This window comes from Volvox carteri (assembly GCF_000143455.1).
Source record: "Volvox carteri f. nagariensis unplaced genomic scaffold VOLCAscaffold_21, whole genome shotgun sequence".
Lineage (NCBI taxonomy): Eukaryota > Viridiplantae > Chlorophyta > Chlorophyceae > Chlamydomonadales > Volvocaceae > Volvox > Volvox carteri.
This window is the reverse complement of record NW_003307564.1, coordinates 1,680,781-1,691,718: the sequence shown is the minus strand read 5'-3', so window position 1 is coordinate 1,691,718 and position 10,938 is coordinate 1,680,781. Positions and strand designations below refer to the sequence as shown.

The 10,938-nt window shown below is 61.2% G+C and overlaps 1 protein-coding gene across 1 annotated transcript; it reads right to left on the bottom strand.

The window, feature by feature from the left end:
* Positions 1-10,290: 10,290 nt before the first annotated feature.
* On the bottom strand, positions 10,291-10,858 carry VOLCADRAFT_33975 (uncharacterized protein; the record flags this gene model as incomplete). Its single annotated transcript, XM_002950965.1, has 2 exons — positions 10,291-10,419; positions 10,772-10,858. Coding segments are annotated over 2 exons (216 nt in total), but the record flags the coding sequence as incomplete, so codon positions are not given.
* Positions 10,859-10,938: the final 80 nt, after the last annotated feature.

The window sequence follows — 10,938 nt, the reverse complement described above, 5'->3', positions numbered from 1 at the left end:
GAGGATCCGGCGGGGATCCGGAACACGGCTTGGAATTAATTTTTGATCGATGCGCGGAGCGTGTCGTTGCTAGTATTGTGAATTGTAACCAGGACTTTGTGAAGTGTCACGAATGCGAAGGACTTTTATACTCGTGCATAAGGGACTGCCATGTGGCTTATTAAGCAAACCTATTCATCGTGTATATACAGGATCTTGGCTTCGGATGCTTTGTATGCGAATCACGCATAGATCCTGATTCCGATGCGTGATTTGCATCAAATCGTATTGCTTCATTATGCCCTGGTGTCCTGGCCCATACATTTGCGTCAGAATAGATTGCAACAGGAAGGCCTAATAAGGCTGTTGCATTTTTATATAAGGCTGTTGCATTTTTACATAGTTGGGACGTACATACGTAATTGCGCTGGATGGTCGTCCCGACATGGGTACGATGTACTACTAAATGTGTGTACATGGGAAGAGTGGGGCAGAGGGGTTTCGCGCGAACGGCAGTCTCCAACAGGGTCCTAGATTCTAGCTTAAGAAGCCCGTTATTTATGTTGATTAAATTGGTTGGCACGTGCAATATGTGCCCAGCTCTGCACCCATCGGTCCTGGTCATTTGAGGCAAGTGTTTATAAAATGCCGTGTACCCTGGTGGGGTTTCGGGGGCGTGTGAGCCGGAGGGCCCCGGCAGGCGGTATGGCAGGTGCTGTTTGTTCTGTTCCGTTGGGAACAGGTTTTGCTTGGCTGCTTTGCTTGTGTTAGCGGAGCGGACAGGACCAGGACGCAAGAAAGAACTTCGAGTATATTTACTGTCATGGGCCGTCTCACCCAGGTTTGATGAGGTCTCACCGTTTCATTTATATTTTTTAACCCGGCATGACGGGTTTCGGTGGCTTAATAGTGGTTTTTGTTATTCCTGAAGCAGCGCTTCGACATCGTCCGTTTTCCTTCTTTATCGCCTTCGTGGTTAACATCGTTTTCGGCAGTTTGACTTGTTTGTCCTGTCCCGAGAGGTTGCTGCTACTGCTTTTCTCTCCCATTTTACCCATCTTACTTTTTAGTGGAGTTCCGGTGCTGTTCCCTGTCCGTGTAAGCTTTGCGTTTCGGGCGATTTTGGGGGGGTGTCTTGGTTCGTAGTCGTTAGGGCCTTTATCCCGTTTCCTTGGTCATATACTTCTCCTGTAACCCCCCTCGCGAAGGAAAAAATCCCGCTAAATGTCAGCTGACTCCTATTAGGTGCTGCCTCGCGCCGCAGCCTTTAGAGCCATGCAGGAGGATGGGAAATCAATAGTTGTTGCTTAACATGGCAACTAAGGCCCGGGACGTCGAGTGGGGTGCATCTGCTCTATAGACCAATGGGTTAACTTTATGAAACTGTAATGCGGATTCAGCGAAAATGTGGAATTACAGAAAAATGAAATTGCGGTAAGAGATGTTCAAACTGCTGGGGAGACAGGACCTGTGAACTTTCATGCCTAAAAGACAGCTCCTCGCTGCACACGCACACGGTGGCATAAACATGCTAGCGACAGTAGATTGTAAACCCTACCTGTTTCTGGCATTTCTTGCCTTAAGAACCTCCCAAACGCCGTCGTATTCCGCTTGCCCTCCCCCAGTCACATGCCGTTTCTAAAAGAATAGTCAAGCTTATTTGCGCTGCCACGATCATGCAACCGCGTTGGGTTGGATGGCAACTGGACGCAGGTGTGAACAGGCGCGATGGGCGCATGCACCACTCATGTAGCACGCAGGCATGGCAAAAGGATAGTTTGTAAGTTTCGCGCACGCCACATCAAGTCTTCCAAAAGTCTTCGGCATGCGGGTTATGCACCCGCCGCCCACTAATGCACCCTTAGATTTCACCCGGAAAAAGGTTCAAGAAAGGTAGCGTTTGATCCATTAGCGTTTGATCTCATGCCCGGCCCCCGGTGGCAGTCTTAGACGGATGCCGCCGTGACTCCCCGGCGGCTCCGTCATGGCGGCCCTGAGCGCCCACACGAGGGGGCGATGCGGACACGGCAGCGGCGGCCGATGCGCCGCTGGGCTGCGGGCCCGATGGTGGCGGGCCCATGCGAGTCCTCCCAGCGCGTCCTCCCGGCGGCGTGGGGCTGCGAGTCGTGGTGCCACCGGCAGGTGCATCTACCGCTGGAGATGCTGGCACTGGGGCCCCACGGTATGAGGTCCCCTGGATTCCAGATCCCAGCGCTGCCGCGCCGACATTGGCATCTCCTTGTTGCTGCCGCTGCTGGTTGGGTGGCCTGGGAATGCCTCTTGCCCGTTGCTCCGGTCCCGGGCTAACAGACGTTTGGCGGGCTCCGGGCCCGGCTTGCGGCTGCTGCTGTTGCTGGCTGTGCTCGCGTGCCCCAACCTTGGGCCCAGAAGGACGCGGTGCAGCGGTGTTTGCCCCTGCGGGTGCGCCGGACCGACGGCTGCTGACGGGAACCCCGCTGGAGGCAGATGCTGCTGCCGCACCCTCCAGGATCCGGGCTGGGCTCTGCCTAGCTCGGCCGCTGCTGCTGCTCCTGCTGCTAGGCGCTGGAAGTGAAGCACCAGCCGGTTCAATAGCACTACTGCGCGGCAGGTGCGGTTGCCCAGTAGGGGCGTCCCCTCGACCATCGTCATCGCCTTCCGGAACCGACTGCTGCCGTGATGAAAGCTCCGGTGAGGAAGGTCGTGAGCGGCGCACCGGCGGAGGGCTGCCTGGCCCGGCCGCAACAGCAGCAGCAGCAGCAGCGGGGGGGGTTTTGACCTGCTCAGCTGAACCCGGTCGTCCCGTCATGGAGCTGCCCGGCCGACGGGATGATGCAGACGTGGAGGGGCGAGACGAGGCGGCGGTCGTAGGCCGCACGCCTCCGTCATCACCGGCACCACCGTCCCCAACCCCCTCATCCCGACCCGCCGGAGCCGGAGCCGGCCTGGATTCGCTGGAGCTCCAGTCCCCTCCGCTGGCACCCAGCGGTGCGCCGCCATCCTTGCTCTCCGGGCCCCCCAAGAATCCAGCGGAAGCAGCGGCGGCGGCCACTGCCATGCCGCTTAAGCTACCCGTCCGACGGAGACGGACGCTCAGTGGGGTAGCCGACAGGAGGACACCTCCCCCGGCAGGCTCCGCCGTCACGAACTGACCTTCACTGGTTCCGGCTACAGCAGTCGGAGCGGCGCTGTCCGTCCCCGCCGCGACCACTTGCGAGCCCGGCTCCGAGTCACGCCGGCTAAACGACGTCCCCAGCGAGCCCCGGGGGCCTGGAGGAACTGGTGTATGTTGCCGGATGGGTGGCCGGGCCACCAACGCGGAAGCCGTAGACGCCACCAGGCTACCTGCCGGACTAACCTCCGCCACGGCGTCCGGTTGCTGCGCTCCTGCCGTGGGTGGTCGAGGAGGCTGTCCCAGCGACCCAGCCCGCGATTCCCTTCGGGACAACGAACTACTTGGCGCGTCAGCTGCAGCGGCCGCGGCGGCAGCGGCAGCTGCCGGCGTCTGCTCATACGCAGTCTCCGCCGACTCCCTCAGTACCGCATGCTCTCCTGAGTCCCGAACCACGGCCTCCTGCGCCACCTCCCACCGCCGCCGCTGCGTCGGCGCCGACCCCACAGACGAGGACACCGAGGCGGTCACATCCGTTGCCCCCGGCCCCGCCATCGCCACCCCATCCTCAGCTTCCAGCTCGGAAATTCGCGTCATGTGGCCCTTTGCTCTCGCTGCGTCTCGCGCAGAGCCCTCCTCGGCGTCCCCGTCGCCGCCGTCGCCAAGGTAGCCACTTCCTCGTACACCCGTCGCATCCCAAGGCGGCTGAAGTCCGCGCGCCAGGGACGTGGGCGTGATGGGTTTAATGTAGCTGCGCCGCCGTGCAGACGTGGGCGTGCCGGCGCCACTGAGGCGAGCACCCTCCAGAGCCCGTGCCGCCGCCAGAATGCTGGTACTGGCTGTGCTGGTGGCAAGGGCAACGTAAGCAGAGGACGGCCGACTGCCGCCGCTGACGCCGCCGCTGGCGGCACTGCCGCGGGGTAATGCATGGGCATGTGTAGAGCTGCCGGCCACTAACGGCAAGTCCTCGGGATTTAGGGACGCCGTAATGCGGCTGCGCTGGACGGACGACGGCAAAGGGCTGCTCGGGCAGTAGACGTCCTCAGCGGTGGCGTCAACGTCGCCGCTGCCGACGCCGCCAAGCGGTGGCAGCGGAGGCGACGCAGGCATCGTCCCCGAAGCCGAGAGACCGTTCGAGCATCTAGTACGCACCTCCCCGCCATCTCCTCGATCATAGCCTGTGGCGGCGGTGGAATCTGCCGGGCAGCGAAGAGTGCCTCTCCCACGACTGGCAGCGGCATCCACAGCACTTGCATCAGGGTCTCCCTCGGGGTCGAAGTCCGTCCCCCCTGGAGCTGACTCAGCTTCTTCCGCCGCTACGTCCACCGCAATAAGGAGGAGGGGGGGAGGAGGGTTGCAAACGCGTCGAAGGTGTCCGATACAGTCAGCAGCAGCATACCCAAGGAATATGTACTAGGATAGCGGAGGCCGCCGGGTAGGAGCACCGCAGCTAGATGGGTTACAGAAGCCGCTGCTATCTGTAAATCCACTCCGGTTCCACTCAGTACCACCCCGCTACCATCCATTCGCCGCGGCCCACCTCCAGGGCTAAAGTCCCCAGAACTCTTTCCTTCCCCCCCTCCCCACACGCACTACGACTCCAGCTGCGAGCAGCTCCACCCGGTTAGTTGCAACATTAAAACCAAACAATCCCAAGTGGAATGTCCCAAGTGGAATGCAAATGTGAATCCGTCAGCAGGGCAGCACGCCGCTCACGTCTCACTGCCGCCCGGTCGTGTGGCCCGTCTCTCTAACCCCGGGCCCTCCACCATGAGCCCAAACATCCCGTCCACAGGAAAACGCCGACGCACATCAGCCGACGCACCTGCATCCGCATCCGCGCATCCTCCATCCTCGGCGGTGTCCGCATCAGCGCTCTCTGCTGCGGCTCCGTCTGCCTCCTTCCCCCGCTCCGGAGCCGCAAATCCCTCTCCGCCCTCCTCCCCCTCCCTCGCCATCATCGTCGAAAGCCCTGCTGCACCATCCACCTCCCTTCCCTCCTCCCCCTCCACCCCATCCTCGTTAACCCCTCCCTCTTCCTGCCCGTCCTCTCCCTCCTCAACCCCTGACACTCCCGCCCTATCCTCCACTCCCTCCAACTCCAGCTCTGCTGCCGTACCCCCCACCACCACAACAGAACTCTCCTCCGGAAAGAACCGGGAACCACTCAGCGTCATGGAGGCAGCTGACGCCGACACAGCCCCTGCTAGCTGCTGCTTCCCCAGCCTCCTGCTCTGCCGCCCAAACCCAGGTTCTGCAGCAGCGAGGCCTCCATTAACATTAATATTACCATTCTCATTTCCATTACCGCCGCCACTGACACTACCCCCTCCCTGCGGCGGCGGCAGTGCGCCCAGCAGTACGCTGCCGCGCAGGGAGGACAGTCCCGCCGCCGCCATGGCCGCCGCCGCCGCCGCCACGGAGCTCCTGACGGCCCCCAGGTGCTCCCGGGCCGCCTCACAGCTGGCCAGGTAGCCACTGCCACACAGCAGCTCCTCACCACAGGGCGCACCTGAAAAGGGTTGAGGGACGGGGGTGGGAATTATGCGCAACAATCAAGGAGATGATTGCTGGCGACTTAAGCGGCAAACTGCTGGACTTCAAAGGCCTGACGCAACTGCCCGTTCTTTCCGGGGTGGGGCGAAAGGACAGGTGTTGCGGGGCCCGGGTTCTAGGGTACGTGCCAGATGAGGGGATGAGGGTAACGGGGTTTGGGACGTGGAGCTCAGGACCATTTTGAGCCATTACAGAGACCCCGGTACGGCCACCTTAACATGCACTTCCCATGCGCCGACACGCCTCTGCCAGCGTTCTCACACTCCCTCCTTCCATCCCCCAAACCCACAACACCCCACCGCGGGCCGGGGCCCTTCCCGCCGCACACGTAAGCCCCACCTGGCTGCCCGGTGAGACTTTCCGGTGTGATGTCCACGTCAGCATACGCCTCATCCATACGCCCCTCTTCCCCCTCCCCGTCTCCGTCCGCATCCACATCCCCGTCTGGTTCCGCGTCGTCCTCGCTGACGTCCAGCTCTGGTTCGGACACATCCGGCATGTAGAGCTGCCGGAGGATGTGCTGACACTGCAGGGGACGAACAGGGGGTGTGGCAGCAGTAGCAGCAGCAGCAATAGGGGTAAAAAAAAGGGTTCATACACAATTGTGTATGGAGCAGTAGCAGCAGCAGGAGCAGTAGCAGCGGTAACAAGCGTAAATCAGTGGTCCACAGTGTATGGCGGGAGGCTTGTTATAGTTCAGCTTTGCGTGCGAGAAACGCTAGGTGGTGCATGTGTACGTATGTGTGTATGCGTTAGGAGGCGACGACATCGGCACTTGCGTAGGTCCGTATGAGGGGGGTAGCTGAGGTGGTGTACGGGTGAATACGGATGCCGTAAGATGCCAAACACGGAAGCGCTTGCCCAGGGTCGTGTAGAACTGCGCGACACATACTTCATAGGCACAACAATCCATCAGCGCCATCAGCGTCACCCGCCTCCTGTCCCATCTCCTTTCACCGCCACCACTGCATCCATTGCGTACCTGTACTGCAAAAGGTGGTCTTCCCGACTGAGCCACCTCCTCCAGCAGTTCTGCGGTACCCCGGTTCAACGCCACCTCACGAATGGAGCCACGGGAAAACACACTGTACAGCGTGCCGTTGATGTAGGTGTGTACCTGCCAGGTATGGCACCACCCACATTACCCCGGGAGCGTTGAAAATGTTTGTGGAGTGGCATTGGGCGAGGATGAAGGAAATGGGGAAAAGGGCAAACCACGAAAATGGAAGTCCCGAGAGGGTGGAGTATCAAAGTGGGGTATCAAAGGGAAGTCAGTCACATTGAGGTAAGTACCCGGCTGGTGGTGGACAGGTTGGAGAGGAGGTTATCCAGAGCCCAGACACCTTGCCCAGGCTATGCCTCCCTCCTCCCCCCACCACCAAACCCCCACTAATACCAACCAGCACACGCCATGAGGGAAATTCATATTTCCTAACCCCCACACCCGCTCGCCACATGCGCTTTCCCCCATGCGATACCCGCCCCCTCCTGCCACCCGCCCGCTCATTACCTGGTCATTTTCGCAGTTGAGCAGACCCTCAGACAGCTGCAGTAAGGGCCCCGCACAACGAGAGGCGGCGACCTTGCCAGCGGAGCGCAGACACAGGTTCATCAGCAGCGCGGTGCCGTACTCCACGGAGGCAGGAGATACGGTCGACAGGTCCTGTGCGCAACGGAGAGGAAGGGGGGACTAGGATAAGCGGGACCCTCTCCTCTCCCTCCTCCCCCCCTTCCCAGGTCATGTCACCATTTTCCCAACCGCCCATGCTCAACTCCCCGCACCCACCCACCTGGAGAAAACCCACAATCCACTCCACGGCGCCCTCACGAATCATCTGACTCTGAGCCGACCGCTTTAAACTCAGCTTCTGTAACGCCACCAAGGCCTGCTGTGCTGTCGGCCCATCACGTACACCACCACCAGCACCGCTGCCACCAGCACCGTCATCATCGGCATCAGCAACAGCATCACGATCACCGGGTCCCAGGGCCGCCGCCCCGGTCACGTTACGCCTCAGCATACCCATGAGCGCCACTATTGCACCGCCACCCTGCAGCATCAAGTAATTACGACCCAGACGATCGGATGCAATTGCGTTGGCCAGGCGAGCCGTTTCCTCAACGACCCGCGGGTCACTTGACCCCGCCAACACAGTCAGCAACGAACATGGATGGTGCGCCGCCGCCGCGGCAGCCGCGTCCACGGCTGCTGTCTGCAATGGCGCCTGGGGCTGCACTGTCGCTGCTGAAGCTGGACGTGGTGATAGTGATGAGGTTGAGGAAGGTAGTGGTGGCGGTGGGTTTCGAACCAGGGGTGTGTGGCAGTCCAGCAAGTCGACCTCTATCCAGGAGGCGATGAGGCCCCAGCGTTCAGCCCCGGGACGACTGCGGGTGAGGCGCCACCGCAGCGCCTGGAGCAGCCGGGCAGCTAGCAGCGTATCACGGCCCTGGAGGGGAGAAGGGAGTGGGGAGATGATGCGGCATGACGGCGTGGCAGGATGTGTGGTTTCCGGGGTGGCTAGGTGTAGGTTGGGGTGGTTGGCATGTTTGGACAAGGGGGGGGGCGAACTAATGCGACACACACACGTGTTCTTCCTGGAGCCAGGCCGCCAAGGTCAACGTAAGAGTACAGAAAGGAGTACTGGCTGGGCTGGGGAGCTCGAGGCCTATGGGCTCGGTGTAGGCTTGCGTTCGTTTTTCGCTTACTTTCGGAAGACACGACACTACATAACCTCAGGCCGGTTCCCCGGTCCCATGTCTCTCCTAGTAGTCCTCCACACTGCCCACACCCCCCTGACCTCCCCTGGCCTCATCCACATGGCCGGATTTATGACCTTGCGACCTACCCCCAAAACATCATCATTCATCATCAACAAAATCATCCATCGTCAACCCCAACTACCAACATTAGGGTCTCCTAATCCCGAACAACCTCGTCGTCCGGACCCCGGACCCCGGACGCATCCCTCCATTCCATGATACTACAGTTTCTTTCCCCTCTTCTAGCAGCTGTGATGTGGACGTCGGAAGTTTTTTATGGGGCTTTTGCTGCATTCTTTCCCCTGCCCGATCGCCACCTGCCTGCAGGTCCCGTTTGAAAAGACGGTAATCCAGCGGGGCCAGCGCTGTCGGACAGCTCGCCCTGGCGACGGCGCCGTCGCCGTCCACGGCCGCCGCTGCCAGCGCACCCGCTGCCAGCAGTTCCTCCGCAACCGCCGACCGGCTCCCCGTCATCGACTCGCCGCCGCCGCCGTCCCCGCCCCTCCAAGAGGGCCCCCCTATGGTACTCTCCAGCAGCTGTACGCTTTCCCGGAGTATGGCACCCTCCGCCATGCCCAGTTGGTGCTCCAGGGATAGGTTTGCGGAGCCGTCGACGCCAGCTTCGTCGCTATTGTCAGCTGCGGTGGCACCGCCGCCGCTGCCGGCTGCGAAGCCGCTGCGTCCCGGCGGCAGGTCCGCGTTGCTTGGAGTCCTGTGGGTGTGCGGGGTGACAGAGAACGCGAGGAAGAAAGCAAAGCGTGTGCTCAGCAGGGGGTTAATATACGCAGCCATGGTACCGAGGAGGAAGGTGTCTAACTAAAGAGCACAAGCCAGAATGTGATACTGGCTACTATCCCTCAAACCAAATATACAACACCAACCGCCCTCATTTTCCCCCAAATCCCGAGCATACCGCAGCGCTTCTGCAATCTCCCGTTCATCCGGCTCATCATCGAACTCCTCCACCTCATCCGCCCGCACGCCGCCGCCCTGCCCCCCCCTGCCGTCGGCGCCACGTCCCTCCCGCTGCTGCCCGAGCGTTGCCTCCGACACCGTATCGCTGTCATCGTCCTGCACAAATCCGTCGTCGCTGTAACTCCCATCATCGCCGCCGGGATGGCGGCGGCAGCTCCGCGCCGCCTCCGCTTCCCCTGGCTCGCCGCTGACGCCACGGTGGCCGAACCCTCCGCCACCAAGACCGTGCGGCGGCGCCGCTTGTAGTGGCGCCGCTGCCAGCCCAGAGCGTCGATCCAACGGTCCCGATAACGACGCCGCCGCCGAGCTGGGCCCCGAACTAACTCCGGAACCGGATCCCGACACGCGGCGAAAGGAGCCCCGCGGCAGCGGAGCGGGGAGGGCGCCGCGGCGGCCCAGGTACTGCAGGTGTTGCTGCTGCAAGATGCTGCTGCTGCCGCCGTCAACAACTCCGCCGGACCCGCGGATGCCGCCTGGTGCATGCTGGTGCGGGTACGGCGGCTGGTTTTGCACGTGGTTGTGTGACGGTGGCGGCAGTGCTCCGCTGCCGACGCTGCCTCGGGAGGCCTCCCTGGATTTAGGGTGGGCTCGGCTGGATGCTCGGAGGGCCTTACCCCGTGGTGACAGGCGGGGAACTCCGTCTACGAGTTAATTAGCACAGAGGTGTGGGTGCACATACAAGCATTAAGGGCATAGGGATTGCGGCATTGGAGGATCTGGCTTACCGGTATCACGAGTTCATGATGTTCACGTGCAGGGGAGGATGGAGGTATAACGGAACGTACAGGCGGACATTAACACGAGGCAACAATTTCCTAAACCCTTTAACCCTTGACCCCAAGCAAGGGGGGTAATCGCACAGGAGGTGTATGAGTACAACGACGCAAACGCACAATCATGTGCACACCTGTTGTCGCCAGGTGCTCGCAGTACATGATGTACAGCTGCGGTACACCGGACCTCGCCGTAAGGCCCTCTAGGAAGTTCTTCAGCTGTAGTCGCTCCTCGTCCACCCAGCGGGACTGGAACAGGGCCTCGAAGGAGGGGTGGTGCTCGGGCTGGGAGAGAAGGGAGAGGGAGAGGGAGAGGGAGAGGGAGAGGGAGAGGGAGAGGGAGAGGGAGAGGGAGAGGGAGAGGGAGAGGGAGAGAGAAGAGAGAGTGGAAGATGGGAAGGCATCAGGGGAGGGGGCTCGGTGTACGGAAAGGAAGCTGGGGGACAGTTGTGAGAGCACGTACCCATAGGACGCGTCACATGCGGCAATATGAGTATTCGAAGCTATTCTTACTCCCCCCATCATCACCATGACCACCAACAACAAACGGCAAACACCCACCCACCTGGCCCATCGGCCCATCGGCCGCATTCAGCCCTAGAATTCCCCTTCCCAGCCCAGCAGCATAGGATCACACCTGTTGTACAAAGGGCAGTGCGTAGTACGGCAGGAACTCCGCAGTCAGGGCGAGGGCAGCCCCGCGACCCTCCAAGTAGGACTTGAAAGCCTGGGGTTACAGAAGGACGAGTTAGTGGGGGCGTGTGGTGGGTCCCGGTCCCGTCCCCCTCCCATCACACCAGCTCC